Below are 22,412 nucleotides of genomic sequence, written 5' to 3'. Positions count from 1 at the left end.
GTCTCTTTTTTATCAGGTATATGTGGTTACGGGGACGTAACCATGTTTCTTTTAGGAGGGTAGGAGATGATCGCTAAGGTTTTGGTATGGTTTTATGTTGGTTTTAGTATAGTTAGTGGTTGTTTTGAGTCGGTATGAGTTGTGGTTGGGGTTTTGTTTTGAGTTTTTGTTGCGTTGTTGTGTCGTGGTTGAGTTAGTATGTTTGTTTTTTAGTATGGGTTTGAACTTCGGGGACGAAGTTTATTTTTAAGGAGGGAAGACTGTAATACTATGGTTTTCTATACTGTTGGGGACTCTATCGAGTAAGGCTTACTCTGTCGAGTAAGCGAGTTTTGGTCACGAAACAGTATTCTGTCTAATGGGTAATCGATCGAGTAGGGGCCACTCGATCGAGTAAGTCACTTACTCGATCGAGTAAGGTTGTTTTTACGGGTTATTTGCCGGGTTTTATAGCAACGCGAGAAAGATATATAAACACCTTTCGTCAGTTTGTTTCACTTTTTACCCTATTCTAAACTTCACAAAGATAAAAACAAGTTACGTTGCTTCTCTCTTTCGCATTTCTATCGAATCCTAAGGCTTTTGACGTCGGAATCCAGAGTTCTTTACGCCGTTGAGACCGTCGCATTGTGGGTAAGATCCTAGTATAGTTTTTATATTGTTTCGTTGATTTTGGTTTAAGCCCTAATTGGGTAGATGGGAGGTTTTGGGTGTATTGTTGGTTTAGATGATGATTGTATGATTGATAGGAGGTGATTTCGTAGAGGAACGTTTCTAATTCGCTGTTGTGACGATATTGGTGATTGCATTTTCAGGTAGGGTTTCCCCACTCAGTTACTGTTTACATGTATATTAGATAATTGGTTGGTTGACGATGGTTGATTGATGTTATTGTCTTATATCGTATTGAATTGGTAATTGTTGATGTCGTAGTTGGTTGTTGTTGTTTGTCTGTGGTTCGCGAGGTGCACCCTCAGTTGAGTGGAGTCACTTGCGGGAGTGGCTTCACGCCCTTGATTCGCCCCTTGTGGAACCCGCCACATGCAAGAGGGAATGTGCACATTAAGGAACATGGGTTTGCGCTCGGGTATAGATGGGCGGGGCTTAGGTGGGAATGGCTGCGGTCCCCCACTGGCGGTGTGGATTACTGGTTGCGGCCGTAATCTGGCAGGACTAGACCTTCAGGCTAGTCAGCTGAGATCATACGAAAATCTGACATATTAGCAGGAACCCTTCCTGAGTGAAGATTGGATGTAAACCACCAATTGCGTTTGCGCTAGCTAATTCGGAGTATTTGTTTTTCCGATTGAAAAGTGCCCTAAAATTAAGTTGATGTCAATCTTGAGATAATCACCTACCCATCAGCCACACTAAAAATAAGTTAAATCTAGGAGTTACAATCAACATACTCTTCAACACAAATTTATTATATGAATTTGGGGTTTAGGGTTCCTTAATTGAATTGGGGAAAATGTTTGTGTTATTTGGGTGATGAATTGGGGAAATTGTTGTGTAAGTATGATTAAATGAGGGCAATCTTGGTATTCCGCGTAAATTGTCACTTAACAAGTCGGAAAATAAGAAAAATCATGCTCGGGGTAAAAATACGGTGGTAATAGGAAAATATACGGTGAAGTTGAGGAGTTATTTGTAAAAAAAACAAATACGTGGTGGTAATTTGTAAAGAAATGCAAATACGTGGTAGTTATTTATAATTTTTCCTTGAATGAATTGGAAAAGAGAGATAAGAAATTTGGGATTTAGGATTACCTTGAACCAAATTTGGGTAATTTGGGATTTAGGGTTACTTTGAATGAATTGGGGGAAAGACTAGGATTAGACTAGTTATTTGGGTGATGGGTGGGTTTGTGTAATTAAATGAGGGTAATTTGGAAAATTTAAGTAAATCGTCACTTAACAAGTCGGGAAATAAGAAAAGCGATGTTCGGGATAAAAATACGGTGGTAATTGGGGAATATACGATGAAGTTTGGATGTTATTTGTAAAAATGCAAATACAAAGTGGTAATTTGTAAAAATACGCAAATACGTGGTGGATATTTGTAATTTTTCCTTATTATTATGACAATTCATTTTGATGAATGTGACGAGGTTTTATGACTCTTGAGAATACACAGTACCATACTCGCGGAGCATGGGTAGTATGGCATTGTCTCATAAGAGCCCGACTCCATACATACAAGCTCAGATGAATAAACTCCCAACCAATCACCATGTGTTTAGGCAAGTACAAGGTGTCAAGGACCCATATCAACGGCCTTCCAACGAAAAGTAGACTTCTCAAGAGTCATATTGATGTCCCACCTCATTGTGTTCTGTGCAACAATCCTATTGAAAACAAAGATCATTTCTTTTACGAATGTCCCTTGATTGGGTCTGTCATCCAAGACCTGAACATTATTAGTTTCAACGAGTTTTTGTCAAATTATGATACTATTACAAGTCAAAGTTTTCTAACGAAACTTAATTATCTCAAGGATTTAATTCCAAAAAATGACTTTATAAAGATTATTTTTATTTGGTGGAATGCATGGTTCCATAGAAATGATATTATCTTTAATAATGTTAATTTAAGTATCAGCAAACTTAATACTTTATGTAATAATAGCACTAAGACATGGAATGTGACTAGATTTAAGGATCTCAACAATCCCGAGGTAGAAGAGTCAGCTAGAAACAATTCTAGTAAGGAAGAGATTTGGTGGGAAAAACCTACAAACGGTTTACTAAAACTAAATTTTGACGGATCGAGAATAGAAGGTAATAAAGCTGCTTTAGGATATTCTATAAAAGATCACAATGGTAAAGTCGTTTTGTTGGGAGCAAAAAAGTGCGGATCGAATAGTATCCTTATTGCGGAAGCACTTACTTTAAAAGAAGGTATTTTAGCAGCTAAATACTTAGGAATCTCAAAGTTAATTGTGGAGGGTGATAACTTATGTGTTATTAACTCGATTCGAGGTACTTGGCAAATTCCGTGGGAAATTTCTAGTATTATCAAGGATGTGAAATTAGACCTTCATTTTTTCGATGAAGTGATAATTAAACATTGCTTTCGTGAAGCCAACAAGGACCGCTGACTTCATGGCTTCAGTGTCCAACTCTTTCGAGGTGGTTTGATAGCCGGTGGCTTCAACTTACCTCCCTCATTCGAAAGGATGAGATAGGTTGGTTCTACCCTAGAGGATCAACCTAGTTTTCTTACCAGATCAAAAAAAAAAAAATAAATAAATAAATAAATAAAACTGCAACACATCATCACCCAGAAAGCCTTAAAAGCGAGGATCAAACCCTGGAACCTTGGCTTTTGAGGGCCATTTTTGTCGCAACAAATTTAAGCATATGAGACTGAGCAAAGGATGCGGCATATGTCATTCTTTAGCTGAGCTTTCATCTTTCGGCTACAAAATTGATGATACATAGACCATACATTTGAGCTACACTAGGTATCTTAATCTTCTGTTCAAGGGGTGAAAGCCACATGCACCGGTAATCGTAGGCTGCAACTCAGCAATTCACTAACAAAGTCGTTGATCGTTATAAGTGACACTTAAGGCATCCAAATGCATATAGTTGAAACTTTCTTTGGCATGCGCTTGCGTGTAAATTCAGAGGCAGATTACAGGGAACATCTTTCTAAGATACGAAATTCAGACTAGTTAGTGGCAACGTGCTTAAGGGACAAAGCATCATCTCTTGGATGAGCATGTTCTACCAAAACTTGAATTTCATCTCCAACCTGAGATCCCACCAACACCCAAGCTGAAGCTTGAAGTCCAACCTGAAAATCACAACCAAAGAATCCAGTTGTGTTAACTTGTTAAGGTGATCCCTTTGGTAACCTTAGTTTGTTTATTTTCCTTCCAAACTTGGTATATCCATGAACAGAAGTCATAACAAGAAAATGAAAGTTGTGAATTAAGAAGCAACTAACTTGTAAATTTAAAAGAAAGTTGAGTAAAGATGTGAGGTGGCAAACCACAATGGCTACGAACAACACAAAATAGGAATGATGCCACGAAAAAAATGAAATCAGCACAAGATGAAAACCGGATCAACCTCACCTAAAAACTAAATTCTAAAGCTCCTCGTGCTAAGAATTCTAAAGGAAGTCAATCTTGGATATATATATATATATATATATATATATATATATATATATATATATCTTTCCGTATTAAAAATGCTACCAAAGCATCCTAGCCTAGGTGGGGAAAAGAAGTGTATTCATCATCCTCCCAAGAGTTTCTTGCAGCCTTTTTGTGCAAATTCCGTGCAATTATTTTCACCTACGAATTGGCAAGGTAAATTCGATCCCAATAAGAAAAATTGATACGAGGGCTATATAAAATTTTGAATTGCTCAATTGTAATCCAGACTGAAAATTTTCCAATCACAGCTCATGACCAATACGCTTTTTTTCCAGAAAAAGGACAGAAACGTTGCTGAAAGAATTTTCCCCGACAAAGCTACAAGTGATGGTAGAGGCTCAATCAAAGTTCTTATACCTTAACACGCCCTCACTGGAATGCTCATTGGGCTTGAAGAGTGGATAATGCACAGGCCCACCCATACCACGTGCTCGAATTCCACTTGTTAGAATTTTGGAGGCTCCCAAGATTTGAACCCGTGATCTTTTGGTCACGGTGGTTTTGATACCATGTAAGAAGACCATCTCAACCAAAACCGTAAGGTGATGGTAGAGGCCCAATCAAGGGTCTTGTACCTTAACAATTATTTACTTATATTTATCACGATATGAACGTGAACACCAATAAAACCTTTCTATCATTTCAGAAAACCAGGTATCACATAACTTTCCCAAATCCATAAAATAGATTCTTAAACACCATTTTGACTGTGTATGAATTACCTTACTTCTAAGGAGCTCTTCCAAGTTCCAACAAGGAAGGATAATGAGCTAATTATCAAAAAGTAGAATTATGACGCAATAAATTATAATGCACCTGTGGCAGAGTAAACTAAAAGTTCAATAATTTGTAATGAAAGGTATGACATTGGAGGTTTCATCCTATATTTTGAAATCACATTGTGCTTCAATGAAATTGCATACCTCCACCAACATCAAGGCTGCAATGCGGTCTTTGATGAATTTGAGTATTAGAGCACGAAACCTTTTTCCCTTGGGCTGCCTTCTCAAATATTCTAACACCCAGTATCGAAGACTGCTACTAAAGAGTTTCCTCGCAACCCTATGTTGCATGTTAACAATGGCAGCAATTCCTTCAAGCTGACCCGCTGAGAATGGAGGGGTATCACCCCTAACATAAGCTTTAACCTACAGGCAGCAATGTCATTAGGAAAAAATCCAGCTTTATAAAGTGGAACTTTCCACAAGCGATCAATATGAAAAGTCCAGAACTCCAGACCAGCACCAGATGCAATAACAAAAGGTGAAGGCCACAAAACTGGGAAAAAATGTTGGCTGTTCATTACTCCATTCATCTTATCAGGATCAGCCAAAAATTAAATAAAAAGACTACTTTTAGAACCCTCTCCTCTTGGTTCTTCAAATCGCAGATGACAGTGTAAACGGTCCTAGAGCAATTACTTTATTCAACAAATTTTATTAGTATAATCTTTTGGGGTAAACTAGATGCTAGCTCACCAGCACAGTCCTAGTATATGCCAATAAATTAGAACAGGCTTTTGGAGAAACTAGCTTCCTGCACACTCCATTTTCCAATGGATATTTTCTAGTCTCAAACTCTCGAGTATCTATGAGATATTCTATGCAAGTGAGTGAATTTCTTATTATATTCTTTCTGCCAAAACCACAGCTCACTTCCATTTATCACGCAGCAAAATGATAGTACATTACTAGTTAAAAGCTTTAAGTCAAATCATCCTGTAACTGATACCTTCAGTATTGTTAACGTTCATTGACTATTGCATTTTTGATAGATGATGGATAGGCTGGCGCATGAGAGATTGACCACGGCAAAAAAAAACCTTCTACTTGACAATTGTTTTGTCTTAACTAAAGCTATGATAAGCCATATTAAAAGTACTTTTAAAGGTGATGGTTGTTCCACCATATGCTTTTGTTCAGACTGCTAAGCTAAAACCACTAATTGTCTATTTTGACCTTTTTTTTGGTGCAGTAATGTGTTACTTCGTATGAGTTAAGAGACAACGGCACCAACTGATTTGGAAAGACACTCATAAGCAGTTTTAACAAGAATAAGATGAATTACAAAAGCAAACTTACAGGGAGTGAATAAACTGCAAAGTTTGAATCTAGCAAATTAGATGACTCGCAATACAATTCGACGAGCTCAACAAAACTAACTAGTGCGGATTTTTGTTAGAATCAGTGTTTTACTTGGATTGGTGTTTGAATTACTATGTAGAGGAGGTTCAAATTTGTAGAACGCTACTTGGTTTATACATAACTTTTGCTCAATTTGACTAGAAAGCATCTGGTTAACTGTTCTGTTACCAAAAAGATTGAGGTATCAAGGTCAGGACTAAAAGCTTGAAAGCTTATCTACAAAGTGCCAAAAGGATTATCGCAACAAAATGAAGTCAATCCGCCGCACTCACATCTTGTGGTCAGACAACAGAAACACTAAAGACTGAAAGGTAAGCTTGATCAATTAATCCATTTTAGTTGTCTTTTTATTATGCATTACTGGCACAGACTACAGAGAGAGATGAATGCACCTGATAATGAGCAAGAAGATCCATATATCTACGGATAGGAGAAGTGAACTGAACATAACCAGGAACTCCCAAAACTCCATGACGTATGGGCTTCCTGAAATCATACTCTGCACCACGCATTAATTTAACAATTGCAGAGCTCCTGACAGGCCCTTCAGGAAGGTGAGAAAATGCAGATGTATCTAAATTTGACTGAGGCTGTCCCCTATAAGGTAGAGGGATGTTGTTAAGGGAGCCAAATGTAGCGATAACTTCGCCACAAAGGATCATCATCTCTGAAACAAGTCGCATTGCAGGGTCGGCCTGATTTTCGACATAAAGATTGATATGTGGCTCAGGATCATCTGGATTTGCCACTTTGACACGTGCCTCCAAATTCGTGGTATCTACTGCACCCTGGAACAGGAAGTGAACAAGTACAGTTGAGTAAGAAGTTAACAAAACATGAAGCCTCTAGGAATCTTATCATTGAGGATAAAGAGGATAAAGCCACATTTATTTATTTATTTATTAAAAGCATTAGTTAGGGTGCTTTCATGCCGAAAAGCCCGCTAGTTTTTAAAGAATACTATTGACTGTTACCAAGATGAAGGTTTGAACATGACAAAGAGCTCTACACAATATTCAAATGCTATTTAATAAATAAATGAACCAACGAATAAACCACTAAAATATTGTATATTTATCGGCCATAACAAAGCTCCACAATACCATAAGGCTACCAAGTTGGTTTATAAGATTACTCGGACCACCTTTGGAAGCTATCTTTACCGCATTTATAAGGCAACATCCGAAATAAGCAACGACGAGTCCATGCTCTGAAGGTCAATGCAACCCTGTTTTGGGGTGTTACAGGCCACATTTATAACGAAATAGCCGAGATAGGGCCGTGAGCCCTTGATGACCAATTCTGTGATCAAGTCTCAAACTATACCATTTGACGACAAAGTTCGCGATCAAGTAAACATAATACAACTGTACGCTAATCTAACCTGCTGTCTACGCCATTGTAAACGTAAAGCTGCAGCCTCGGATAGAATTTTTAACTCGCCTTCTTCCTCAAGATTCATATGTAGGAGCTCCAATGCACTCTCATATGTGAGCATATAGGTAGGTTTGATGATTGTATTATCCACAGAGTACTCTGCTATACTGAAACAGCAAGAAAAAAATTAGTTCACTCTAAAAAATATGTACTTTTTATGAATTAAAAACCAAAAAAACACCATTCTCAGGCGTGGAGGTAAAAAGCTACTCTAATTAAAGCTACAGGTGGAAAATACAATTCAGCACCAAGATCTGGTCCATTTCATTTGGTCTCTTACTCTTTGGAGTTTGGACACAAGACTACAAACCAGAGTCTTTCTTCAAGGCTTGCCACCTAGGTTACATGGACTTGGATACTGTGCCCAATGTCGGTATGAATCCAAATATGTGACTCATCATAAGTCTCCTGACTGAATATTGACAACACTTGTGCCCCTATCCTAATTTTGGACGCATATACAAGAACATCCCTTAAAACCAGTTTAATCTTTAAACTCAGTTATTATGGGATGTTATCATTACTAGTATAGACCCCGTGCAATGAATGCACGGTATTTATAGTGTTACTTTTTAGTGTATTATTTATATGTGACAATTCATTAATTTTTCTCGTTTTTCATCCTTGTATTTTAATGTGAGAATAAAAATGAAACCGCAAAATTAATAATAGAGAATTAAGTAATGTTATGAAATGCGTATTTTAATGAATATAAAATTTACCCGCTAATGATATTGTTTTATATTTTTTTTCCTAATATCATATTTTTTAGCCTTAATTATTATTATAAAAATTAAATGGATTTTTTTTTATAAAAAATTTGACGTGGAAAAAATAATAGGAGTACATAACTATATAGACTACAAAATTAGGTTCATTTGTAGCCGAACATACATATAGAATAAACATCAAAATTAGGCCCAATTTCTAGATTGTAATGTTTTAGGTGGGAAACTTAGAGCTTTTTCTAATCTCTTGGTAATTATAGGGGATTGTTATAGTTATCGATATCGTTCCATACTCTTTTTTTTTGTGAGTGCCACACTCTGTTTCTCGTGCATGGATTAAATTGACAAGGGTTTCGTCATGTCAGGTTTGACACGGGCACAATTACTACGTGAGAGTCAAAGAAACATAACATACCAGTTGCTGATATCTATATAAGAAAATTTTAGCACAAATAATCCAAGTTTCCTTCATCTTTCCAAAAATATCGCAGGCATGTATTATCCTCCAATTGAAAGTTTTGGGTATATCTTTCCGAAGTAGCCCTAAAACTATTTGCATTGACTTTCAGAGTTTCAGTTGACATTTCTTTTCTTCTCATAAATTGGTTATTTTCTTCTTATAAATTAAATTTGACACTTTACCTAACAGATGTTGAAAACATAAACACAAACAACGCAAGCAATTACAACAAGATTGATGTCGTAGAAAGTGGTGAAGCGGGGGGGGCATTGGTCGTACCCTGTTTGAGGTTTATGAACCCAAATTTCATGACTAGAAATCTGAAGTGACACAAACAATGTTCAAGCTTTAGTATTACAAGTTTGTGGTTTTATATGTAAGAAACAACTAATTGAGAATCAAAAACATATATATAATGAAAAGATAAAGTTGTGACTGTACGACCCTATGTTACTCGGACTCTTCAATATTACCTCGCGTACCCGTGTCGGACACTGGACACTCAGACATGGGTAGGACACTCGGACACTTCAATTTAGACCAAAAACATGAATTTTTTTCAAAAATAGACGAATCCGACACTTGGTCACGAGTGTCACGTACCCGTGTCGGATAGAGTATCCAAGTCCGAGCTACCCAACGTTACATTACTCAATCAGAGTAAACTTTTTTCTCAATGTAGTACTTTATTTGCGCTACTTTCTATTTGTATCCCCTCGGACTAAAAAAAAAATTACTCTCAAATTCCAATGCTACGACCTCTAAGAGCTATCAAAAATTTTCAATCATGGATCCTAAATTGATTGAGGGAACAAGTAATTGATTTGTAAATTAGAATTAATATTTTTGTAATGCTTTTTAATATTTTGGTTGATTGAGTTAGGGTTCAGAATATTTAGGGTGAGGGATTGATTGATCGGGGGTGGCCAAGAGGAGGCGTGATTGGAGTGCGGAGCGTGGTGAGGGATGGCATGAGGTTGGCATGGGGGCGTTGTGATGGCGGTAGTCATGGAGGGTGGGGTTCGTTGAGGGTTGGCTTGGGAGCGTGGGGATGGCGGCGATCTATGCTACTCTTACTCCGACACTTCAATTAACTTAAGCGTCGTGTCGCGTGTCACACGTGTAGGACACACGACACTTCGACACTTCAATTTAGACCACAAAACAGGAAAATTCATCCAAAATGGCGGTGTCAGACACGACACCGTGTCGGAGAGTCGGAGTAACACAAAGCGGCACTCATGGAGGGTAGCACTGCGTCGAGGGTCCACGATGGCGAGGTGGCGGGGAGTTTAATAGTCGGAGTAACACAGCGACACCTCTATTGTCTTTCTCACGTGACAATACGTTACATTGACCATTGCACAACGGACTACTTTATATTAGCTTTGTAGTACGCGGTACGTTATATTAACTTTACAGTACATGGTACATGATAATTAAAAAATCTAACGAGTCGCTATGCTATTGATTGGTGAAACCTTATACTCGGTATTATATTTGTAGTACGAAGTACCTTATATTACAGTACACAATATCCTATATTATATTAACTTTCATGTACACATCAAGTTATTATACCTTTACGGAACGCAGTACATTATATTAGCAACACATTGTGTTAAAACTTAATTACGTAAAATAAGAGAGAAAATTATGCGGTAGTCGCCGGTGGACAAGCTGGTCATACACGGATGGGCAGAGGTGGGAGGAATGATTGTGGTGGGTGGGAATGATTGTGGTGGACGGGTGGTCGCAAGTGGGCCTAAGCGGGTAGTGGCGGGCGGTGGTGGTGTTGGGTGGGCGGTGCTGGGGGAGAGATGACTGAGAAGAAGGGAGATTTTCTGATAAATTTCCTAAATTTTTAGCACGCATGACAACTCAATCAACAAAAACAAGAGTGAGGTACGGAGTCAAATGTACGCAATCTTACTATTGTGTCATTACCGGGGTAATTGAGCTTAAAATAAGAGGACAAAGGTAACTGCCAATGGTAAAGGGAAAATTAACGGTGTTGAAGGGAGGATGAAAGGGGTAGTGGATAAGTTGTTAGTTTTATACGAGGGTAGTGCATTACCATAGGAGGTGGCTAAATATCACCCCTATTTATGGGCAACAATTACCCTCAACCCTCTCTTCAACTCCTTCCTCTATCCATGACCACTGCTACCACCTATTTTTCCTTTAATTTTCCTCCATTACCGTAGTACCAAGTACCCCTAATCCAAGCGAGACCTAAGTGTGGAAAATATTCCAGTGGACAGGCCTCAAAATTCCCCTAACATGCACTGACTAGAATTAGAGGCCTTAGAGCCACTTTATAACTGCGCCAGTTCACTCCATACATGCACGAGAAATACAAGTTATTTGCCTTTGCTGACTCCATTATTAGCTAAAACCTTGCCTAGTGCTCAAATGTCCAGGAAAACACACAAACTGTCAACGGACTCTGATGCATTTTTAGTTTGACAATCGTAGAGCCTGGACGTGTAACTGAGAAAGGGGAAGACTAGAAGATATACAGAAACAGCTATTACCTCTTTCTATTTCCACTAAGAGACCTTGGTAATACCGGAAACATGGTATAAACAAATACCAAGTTGGCGTCCCTGTCGTCCCATTAATTCTCATTATATTACACCGCAGAAAAATGCCGCATTTTGGCCATGTGAATCGATTAAAATATCGTCATTACTTCACAGACACCCCTGTGACTTATTTGCACTATTTATTATTTTTCGTGAGAAATATAGGAATTCATTTTTTGTGGAAAATAAGTCGTCAAAAGAGAGCATTAAGCATCATAAATTTCGCATTGGGTGAACGTTACAGATTTACGCATTAAGTGAACGTTATTGAACTTACAGCTACATAGGCTGCGACGTGTAACATTATATTCGTGGCATCCCAATACCGAATTTTGTAATCGTTTGCCGCAGCCGCGGTCAAATACACATTTTTATAGCAAGTCTAGGAACGCAGAAGTAAAGTGAATTGTTGGTACCTGCCATCAGAATGAAGCACGACGGACACGGTGACAGCATTGCAAATTTTCCCTTGTTTCAAACTCATTCCTTCCATCGCAAGTTTATCCGGAAACATAGGATAAGTCGCTGTAGGTAGAAAAACCGATGTTCCTCTGCTCATGGCCTCTCTGCAAAGAGTAGCTATTAATTGCAAACAGATATCGAGACAAAAGAGAAGAGAGGGAAAAGAAAAGGTAAGGGTACGATAGGAGAACAGGTATTCTGAGTAGTGCATAAGTAAGAATAGTATGTTACATGAATGTATGGAATTACTTGTCAAGAATGCTTCCAGGTTGAACTAAGCAGGTTGCGTCAGCTACATGTATCCAAATTTTGATCCGGCCGTCTTGCAGCTTTGTGGCACTGAGTGCATCATCAAGCTGAAGAGGTCAATGATATCAATTAATGGATAAAAAGGAAATGAGTTAATGATGACAAGAGGATTTGATGTTGGAGAAATTCTCCGTGGGATTTCACTCGGACAACAATTACCTCATCAGCCTCATCAACATCAATAGCATAAACCTTCAAGTGTGTAATGTCCTTCCGCCGGATCTGAAACAAATAGAAAGGTTGTATTCAGTATGGAAGATATTATTCCTCTAAGGTATAACTATGAGTGAAATGTTTATAATTTCTTAAATATATTTCCATGAATTTAATCATTCATACATATCAACAGATGATTTAAGCATTCGAACAAGAGATTTGGTCGAATATAACCCCCCCTTACTACTAAGAGAATGAAAACTAATAATTATTCCCTCCAAAAGGCATCTACCTAATAAGAAAATAAATAAAACTTTCATTCATTAAATTATTATCTTTTGAATTAATATATTCTTATAATTAAACTCTACTCTTTTAATTAAATTCATAATTATGATTTTTTATCATTAAAATAAATTAAGATTGGTATTAAACTATGAACTATAAGTTGCTAAATTTTTCAGCAATTTATTACTGTAGAGAATAACTTCACACATACTTACTATTAGCTTCGTGACAGAAAACAAATTCATTAAAAAAAATCACAACTTATCTTAATTCTCTTTACTTAGTTTTCTATTTCAATTTTAATTTGTTTCATGTCAAAATACAATGGAGTGGAATATTAAATATTGATGAGATGTAAATTTAAAAAGTATAAATAATACACTAAAAATAAATAAAAACTCTATATACCGCGCGTGCATTGCGCGGGATCTATACTAGTTCTTAGTTATCATAATAAACCTTTGTCTCAGTTGCAGGCAGAGTTGCAGGCAGGCTTACTGCAGCCTGCCTTACGCACTATTCATTGTATGCTAATTAAGGAACCATTTTCTCATCATGAAATACGTGAAAACTACATAGCAACATGGAAAATTTCTCAAAAACACGTTTAATACCACGTTTAAAACCAGAGCACGCTCCATTTAAATTTCTTTGTTGTACATATTAATCCACTTGCCCCCCTACTTGGATAGTCGAGATTGCTTTTGCCATTGGATTCTTTGCTCTACTAGGATAGAGTTCTATGAGAGCATTCACAGCGGTCACCTAATTCTACAACTTACACACTGTACGTAGAACAACTTCCACACAATACCTACAATAATATTATTGGTCAACAAGAGAAGTAGAGGAAGTCCAAAAGAGTCCCCTTCAGAGCTCGTTGGGGAATAAAGGACTCTTTTTCTTACAAGAAGATATTCCTCTGATGTAATTTGCAACTTGCATGTTTGTATTACTGTATACGTATAAAAGAGTACTCTTCAAGAGTTGACGAGTTGCTGGTCTTCCCTTTCTCTCCTATATTTTCCTTCATGTCTTCATCCATATCCCCCAAGTCCCCAACACTACTCTTAAAACCAACTTAATTTTTTCTATCTACAATGCACACTAAAATCAAAGTTGTATTCCCTTATCTTTTTTCTACCAATCACGTTCTGTCCTATCAAACACTGAAAACAATTTGCACACCCTCCCTTATGATAAATTGTGTCTCACACCCACAGACCAACCTAGTGGTGGACTGGTGGTCCCTCTCAATGCATGGTGGCTCCTCACTTCTCCTACAATTGTAACAACTTTTTTTAATTTTCTATTTCGGAATACTTATCACCTGTACTGCACTTCCTCTGAGATTTTTTTTTTCTTTTAGTGGTTGGTACAATTGAAGAAGTGAGGAGCCGGCATGCATTGAGAGTACTAAAGTAGCTTGCAGACCAGCTGAAAAGGATAGAGACAACTTCACTTAGACGATGATCAAGAAAAACAGACATCGTGTCCTTTCTAAAAGCATGCTTGATGCGGTTCCGCCAGTCAATAATACTAAAGACCTTGTGACAGTTGTAACTTGTAACTTTGTAAGTATCTTCTATATTGTTTACCAAGGTCGGCAAGAAAATATCATAATTAGCTTTGAAAATCCTTGCACAGATAGTCATTGCCTATGTATTTTCCTTGTTATTTTTTCAAAAGAAACTGTAGTCAAAGTTAATCTTTACGAAGTATTACATAGTAGTCGATATTGCATATCCTAAGAACTTCCATTATTATGAGGCTATGTGAATTTACTACCACACCGAGGCTTTCGTGAAGACTTATCCTTTATGACATTCTTCAGATATGAATAAGGGCCTTGTCAAGTGTAACTCATTTTGTGCCCATGTGCAAAAAGTTAATGCATCTACTTTTCATTTGCCCGCCGTTTTTTTTAGGGCTATGCTCTTTCATGGACATGATTTACTCAATCATGGACGTAAATGACCATTATACCGTTATCATTTCTACACTCTCATTTTCCATCTTATTTCAATCCAATAAATCTCTCAATATTCACACCAACCCATCACCACCGGACGACCCCCTCTACCTCTCCCATACCGTCGGACTACCCCCTGAACCAACATCAGTGCGTACTTTAGTGCGAATTTTACCTGCTCGTGACTTTAGTAATACATGTCTTATTATGTCTATCTTCATGTTCTGTGTCAATGCATTTAGTGGAGCCATATATGATTAATCATTCTTGAGAATCATATAGTTCCTCCGACGTGAAGTGCCCTGTATTTTCTCGTGAAGTGCCCTGTATTTTCTACTGCAATTTTCTAGTTTTCCATTTGGCAGATGTATCATGTACAGCACGTTTCCTTGAAAAGCCTATGAGAATGCAAGATCTAAATTGAGAATCATATAGTAGTAATCGTGAATTGATCTTCCTAATTTGATACTAATTTCTTTAAACCCTAATTTCATCAGTTCAAATTAATTTAATCTCCATAACTTGATATTATCGCAGCATAGTTACTAAATTAGAATCATTACTTGATCGACATGAGAACTAGCGTCCATAATTGAGTAATTTGACGGATTTGATTAATTTTGTGAGGAAAAGAATTAGAGAGAGTTTGTTTATTTTGTTTTTGGGGGAAGGGTAAGGTATGGAAAAATAATGGCAAAAAGTCCATGAAAGAGTAATATTTGTCCATGAAAGAGTAATATATGTCAAACCCCGGGCATATCTTGGACGGGAAATGAAAATGAACATTAAGCTACGTAAACAATCTTTGAAATAGTCCTAATAAAGTTACCTCATCTCTGTCATAATATTCGGAAAGCAAATCTTCAGCAGCCAATTCAACCTCCTCTGAGTGGTCAGTACGAATATTAAGCTTCAACAGGTCAATATTAACATGCACCGGAAAATAACCAATGTCTATAAGAAGATTTAAGGCTGAAGATGCCGATTTCGCCAAACCCATCATTATAAGAATCTGAAAACAAGAGGTTTAAAAGTTAAGGAGGGAAAAGTGTATGCAAACATTAAAAAAATGCAGCAACAAAAAAAAGCCCAAAAGAACGCCATCCCTCAGACTCTTCAAACGTTGTAGTTAGTCAAGTCAAACAATGAATGCATGTTGAAATGGATATCCAATACTACATTGAAAGTTACCGACATAAAATCAGCTCAGCTTTAACTGGAATGCAAAAACACATTCAACGAGCAATAAACTAGTAATGGAATATTGTATGTAAAATGTTTGTTGCAATCTACATAGAGTTACTACTTGTGATGTTAAAAAAAATAGGTTATCAAGGATAATTAGTGAATAAGAACTTGACCACAGAAACAAATACAATGCCACATACAACGGGCAGCAAAAGCTGATTGAGTACCAAATCAAGCTCACCCCAAATTATACCGTAAGTCAATAACAGCATTGACAACAGCCCTAACTCAGTACAAAAACAATCAAACCAAAGGCAGATTGGGAAAATCCCAATGTATGGATGCCTTACCTGGGTCCCAGGCTCCCAGAAAACTAATTCTATGCAGACATTTTGATTTTCAGAACACGAATATCTAGTGTGGAGAGATTACAAATCATATTTCACACCGTAATGATCTCACATTTTTATAGATGAAGTAATCACGTGAGACGAAATGCAAAAAGACTTAATTCCTTAGCCCCTTTCTGTACTCGGTGTGAATTACTTTTCAAGGAATCATTCACTTTGTTCAAGTTGAAAAAAACTACCGTTCCAGCGGTTTTCTTTTGGCTATCACTGATGTATGTGTCAATTGCATAAGCAACAAGAGACTCTATACGATTCCAAATTCTCTCATCCATGGTCCATGTTGATCTTGAAGGCTTCGCATTCAGAGGCATTGCCTTAGCAGCAGATAGTAACTGTATGAATTCCCGTAGTTCTCTTTCAGATGTCTCCTTAGCTAGCTTCCTCTTGAGAAGTTCCTCAACCTACAATGTTAGTTAACCATAATCCATCTATTTAAAAAAAACCACCAAATATAATCACAGATAACTAAATGTTAAAGAGAAAAACCTGCTTCACATAGAGTCATAGATGGAGACAATACAAAAGCATTACAGCTGATTTATACTAAACCAACTACTTCCTCCATTCAACTCCACTCTACCACTTTCCTTTTTCACGTTTGCCAACACGTGTTTTACGCGGTAAATATCGTTAGCTACATATTTGCAAAAATTATAAAAGTTATATTTTTAATGTACTCGTAAAGACGAATCAAACAAGATCCCACATGAATATATTTTCATTTACGTATCGAGAGAAAATTGAAATTGAATACTCACTCGTGAATATTGTACGAAAATGAAATTGGTGGAGTGGAGTTGAATGGAGGAAGTATTTTAAAGCAGCGCAAAACAGTTGCATTAGAGCACCAAAATCTTAAACTGGTGATACCCTAAAAAAAATACACAAATGTAGCTTTTTGGCGGTGTCAGCAGTTCCAATCCTAGTTGCCTACAAATTTTCTGACATTAAAATCTTCACAAAAGAACATTTTTAATCTGCAGTAGTAGTAAAATAAAGGACAGTTTCTTAACCGATAAGTTCTAACTTCATGATATATACATGTTTAACAGTTAACCATCATGAGTAATTTTTAACACTACTTTACCTTTAACTAAATTCCCTTTTCAGAACTTTATGAACAAAGATTATCAAAATCTTATGCCCACCACAAAAGAAATGGCAAGATTTTAACTTGAAGGTCAAACATGTTCAACTTCAACAGGATAGATGAACGCTATCTTTTTCACAAGTAATATATAATATTAATTAAGAGACACCAAGGGGTGACACACATGTACCAAAGATATCACAGAGGTAGCGCCCATCTACAAAAAGAAGGGATGGGGGTGACCCATATACCAAAAAGACACCCTAAATGTGATGCCCATATACATAATGAGAGGTAGAAAATTAGCTCTCAAACTATAATGCATAATCTTATCTAAAAAAAATTGAAAAGTCAAGGATCAATTTGGATGGAACTTGAAATCTTGATATGAATGCTACTTCAGTGTGGATTAAAAAATGGCAACTTTGTTGGGTTCCACTGAGAACCACCAACTCGTTGAGACCTGTCAGAACCCTCGACCAATCTCCACCAAATTTTGTTTCAAAAGGTTAGATGAATATTTACCCGTAATTTAGTTTATTCACGCACATTATTCAGTCTTTTTTTTTTGGGAAAATGTAAGCTTTCTCATTAAAAACCATAATCGCCAAACATACATATTAGAAGGCATAGTTCAAACTAACATCCTTCATGACATTATTCAGTCTTACACTCTTACTAAATAAAATTTGTTGTTATACTAACAAAATGTATAGTTTATGTACAAATATTTAATTGGTACACTAAAACGGGAACTAGATACACCACGAGTATTAGGTGCATAAAAATTATTAGATACACGAAAATGATTACTAGGTACATGGAAAGTATAAAAATGTATTCTGCCCTCATTTCCGTCACTATTTTATAATTTTTCGACTAACAAATATGTTATCTAGGCATAAAATTCTACGTCGAAACCAATTATGTCATTATTTTTAAAAACAAAATTTAATAAGATAGTTCACAAGGTTCTCACCGAGTTGGTGGTTCTCACATAAACATTGACAAATTGATAGTGAAAGTAGGATAAGTTTGACAGCCAAAGTCAAATCCACCCAACCATTTTGGGATTGAGGGAGTACAACTATGTCTAAATGTTTCAAAGAATCTTTAGTCAAATTTATCAAAGTAGTAAAGTACTGACTTTTACCTGAAAAAATGAAACTGAAACATTTATACAAACAACATTCAGTTTATATATCTTACAGCATTGTTTTAAGACTTCAGTTAGATATTTCCGTTAAATACTACTCCCTCTTATTCTATGAAAGGTTCTAGCTTTTCAGAAGGAGAGAGGGAGATTTAAGGATACACCAGTTCACTATGTTTCCTTAACCCTCACCCACCCTCTTATCCAGCATCTCGTCAGTAGTATCACCTCCACCAAAACATAACTGAATCCAGCAACCCTAAGAAGAACCTCCACCCCTGAAATGCCCTCTCTTACCTTCAAGAATATCTCCAATCTAGGGTTTCCTAGGGTAGGAAAGGGACTTTAGGGGGTGAGGTGGGGATTCTGGTGATTGGGTTGGGTTCACAAAGAGGGGGCTAAGGTTTTCTAGTGTAGGAAAGGGATTTTCAGGGGTGTGGTGGGGGGTCTGCCGGTCTGGTGGTTGGATTGGGTTTACGAAGAGGTGGGGCAGTTGTGAATAGGAAACTAGAAGCTTTCAGCAAATCTGCCCAAATAGAAAATGTCGAAGCTTTGAAGAATAGAAGTATGATTCTTCGATTTTCTTCGGGATTGACAACCTTAATCAAAACTAGACAGAATCTCGATTTCAGTAATGGCATTCAGTTTCAATGAAGATACTAGAATGGGTAACATGTTAAAAGTGGAGATCTAAATGATAGCAGGCTTAGCACTCTAGAATGTTGCAGAGTGTTGAAAGAAACTACTCTCTAGGAGGAAAACTCTTAGTAACCAGATGCATCTTTCCATTTGACAAGCAGCACCAAAAACAAGGCAACTCTATCAAAAAGAAAAGAAAATGAAACATATAGTCACTCGCTTCATGCAACAGAAGATTTAGAATAGTTTATAAAGGCAAGCAAGATCCCTGCACGTGGAACGTCATGGATAAAGTACCTGATCAGCTGAGCGAGGGGCATAAACAGAATGGAACCCTTGCCTCTCAAGCACTGAAAAATAGACCTCATCTTTCGACAGCAAAATGTGAGCACAATAACTCTCAAGAGGTTCGGCAATCCCATAGATCATCTGTGCAGAAAATGAAGAAAGATAAAGCCCAAATGCAACCATAAGATAGATATGAAGCAAGCTAGATACAGTACCTCTGCCAAAGTTTCAACTGTTATTGATTTGTTGTTCTCAAGAAGCTCAGCCCAGGCAAGTTCAAGAAGACTTGGATCCTGCATCAGCAACATAATTAAATCAAGTTTGTACTCTGAAAAGTGAAAACATGACAGAAATAATAGCCCACATGATGAGTAACTTCGCATGAAGACTAACCAAATTGTCTTCAACTTTCTGCATAAACTCTGATATCTGACTATGGTCAAAATTCTCTATGCCAGGAACAATATAGGTTATCTGCTGTGGTTTTATGGAGGATGAGGTACCATTCTGCTTGTAAAAAGGAAAAAAAAAAGCATAAAGAGGAAATAGAGTCAGCCAAATCAGAGAAACCGAGGTATCTAAATATCTAATGATGAAACACACAACAAAATGAACCTAACATCAAATAAGTATTCGTATAAATGATCATGTTTCTACAAGAACCTGATCAGAAACCATCCAGTTCTTTTTCCCGTCTGGTTTCTGAGCAACTGCCAGTAACACCCTTTCAGAGTCCTTTTTGAATTCCAACAACAAACCTCCTCGAAGTGTTTGCTTTCCAGGATTCTCTTCAAGTTGTTCTGTAGTTTTTGTTAATCCCAGCCTGCAAAGAGAGATGCCTACAATCAATCAGGAACAAGCCTCTTAAAGTTGGAATCAATCAAACAAAAAAAAAGTAATGGAAAAAAAAGGGCAGGAACAAATCAGTCAAGAGCAGAACATGGCACAAACGATAAGCCCGCATTCATCCAGCAGAAGAAGAATAACAAAAGAAAGAAACAACCTACATGTATCAGGATGAGAACACCAGAAGCCGTATCTATCGGCAATGTTCTTCAGCAATCAGCACATATACTTTAAAAGTCGGGTAGGTATACTTCCACAGGGGTAAGGTACTACTCCCTGAGACTTATGAGTGGTTAACTAAAAAGCCCTTTCCTCCACCAAAATATTAAATGACCTGAAAAATGTACAGATGCACATATCACTCTCCTCTCAATGAATTTATGTATTTGTCAAATCCCAATAAAACTACCAAGTATTTACTACCAACAGAAGGGGGAAATTAAAGGGATGATGGAAGCCAAATCCACGCCCAAAAATCAGTTAGATTATTAAAAATTTATTGCCACAAAATAGTAGGTGAAGCTTTCTTTTTAAATTGAAGGTGGCTGAGGCTCTAAAAAGGTACTGGGTTGCCCGAAGGTCACTAGACTGTGGAAATTTGTGGGAAGAGGGCACTGCCAGTAGTTAAGGCGGTCAATCGGTATCTGCGAGATGTCCAATTTGATCTCAAATTTATTGCATTTTCCTGCCCTCTTCTTACTCTCATCCGTTCCTTTGAATTTTTTTTTAAGAGGAAAATGAACAAAATTTGATCCTCCAAATTTGTTAACTGTCAAACTAGAAAACACTCGTGATTTTCTAGGTAAGATAGACTATGTACATCAATACATGTAAATAAGCCACATGGACAAAAGAGACACGGAGAGAATACAGAGTGGGATGACAAGTCGGCTTGTACTGTTTCAATTCATTCAACTTCATAATTGGAGGAGGGGCTTTATAGGCCAAGAGTTTATAAATCTGGGAGAGTAGTTCATTACTCGCGTGGAATTAGTCGACTTGTACTGTTTCAATTCAGGTTTCAGGTCATCAACATTTTTAACAGATGATGAGCGATGTGTGCATGATTTTCATGAAGAAATATTGTTACATGAGAGCATAAAACCCCCTCTCTTAGGGCTTAGGATCAAGAAGCTACCTGCAGGTCGGGTCGTGAAATGAAATGGTTGAATAAAATTCAATAAAGGAAAGCAGCAGAAGAAATGGAAGCAAGTATTGGTGCAACATTATACTCCCTCCGTCCAGTCATTTGTTTACCTTTGATTGTGGCAAAGAAAGAGAAGTGACCATTTGTGGATATTGTTTACTTGAAAAAAAAAGAATCCCAATATGGAATAGGTAAACAAATGAGCGGGAAGGAGGGATTAGGTGCAGCATGGAATGAGAAAAGAAGGAAGGTCAAGTTACGTTACCTGTTGGTGGCGGGACGGGAGCGAGTGCGAGAACGGCGAGTGTGGTGAAGCTCCTGGAGGACGGTTTCGACGAAGCTATGGAAAAAAGCGTGGCGTTTAACAGAGAGGATACAGCATGGGATAGAAATGCGTCGTCGGAAATGGGGGAGATGATAGCGGATGAGGCAGCAGCTGTTGCTGGCTGCTCGAACCCCCATCATCATCATCATTATGCATATACAGGACGGACTTCAAGCTTCAATTTATAAGGGAGGTTATAAAAACCCAATCATCCTTGATTCTTCAGTTCTTCTTGCTTGTTGATAACCTCCGGGTATGTATGAGTGTATGACTGCCCCACTTGACTACAGTACACCAACCACCAAATTTCACATATTAATTAATTTCTTTTTTTTTTACTCCCTTTTGAAATTATATATAATCAAATTTAGAATACATGTGTTTTACAAGTAAAGTAGTCCTTCCAATTTTCTATTATCTTCCCCCTTTCCTTTTTCACACTAATTTGACTTTTTTAGTAAGTTTTATTAATTCTTTATTATTTTCTCTCTCATAAAAAATCAACAAATTCCATTACTTTATTCATTCTTTATTCATTATTTATTCTTTATTATTTTCTCTCTCCTATAAACTTCACAACTTACATTATTTTATTCATTCTTTCCATTCTT

The 22,412-nt window shown here is 37.2% G+C and overlaps 1 protein-coding gene across 3 annotated transcripts; it reads right to left on the bottom strand.

The window, feature by feature from the left end:
* Window positions 1–3,278: 3,278 nt before the first annotated feature.
* On the bottom strand, window positions 3,279–22,128 carry LOC141586787 (ribonuclease II, chloroplastic/mitochondrial). Of its 3 annotated transcripts, none has more exons than XM_074408127.1 (15): window positions 21,742–22,122; window positions 20,491–20,663; window positions 20,147–20,306; window positions 19,877–19,990; window positions 19,699–19,776; window positions 19,493–19,624; window positions 16,493–16,714; window positions 15,545–15,727; window positions 12,459–12,521; window positions 12,240–12,346; window positions 11,945–12,094; window positions 7,700–7,859; window positions 6,708–7,103; window positions 5,095–5,319; window positions 3,279–3,801 (listed from the first exon to the last, which is right to left on the bottom strand). In XM_074408127.1, coding segments are annotated over exons 2-15 (2,118 nt in total). In that variant the 5' UTR covers window positions 20,493–20,663; window positions 21,742–22,122; the 3' UTR covers window positions 3,279–3,675. The 3 variants fall into 3 exon arrangements, with proteins under 3 accessions (XP_074264228.1, XP_074264229.1, XP_074264227.1); XM_074408128.1 differs by having other exon boundaries at window positions 20,147–20,322; window positions 21,742–21,966; XM_074408126.1 differs by lacking the exon at window positions 20,491–20,663 and having other exon boundaries at window positions 21,742–22,128.
* Between the last annotated feature and the right edge of the window lie 284 nt (window positions 22,129–22,412).

Source organism: Silene latifolia, chromosome 6 (assembly GCF_048544455.1).
Source record: "Silene latifolia isolate original U9 population chromosome 6, ASM4854445v1, whole genome shotgun sequence".
Classification (NCBI taxonomy): domain Eukaryota; kingdom Viridiplantae; phylum Streptophyta; class Magnoliopsida; order Caryophyllales; family Caryophyllaceae; genus Silene; species Silene latifolia.
The sequence above is the reverse complement of the archived record's forward strand: the minus strand, read 5'-3'. Positions and strand labels throughout refer to the sequence as shown.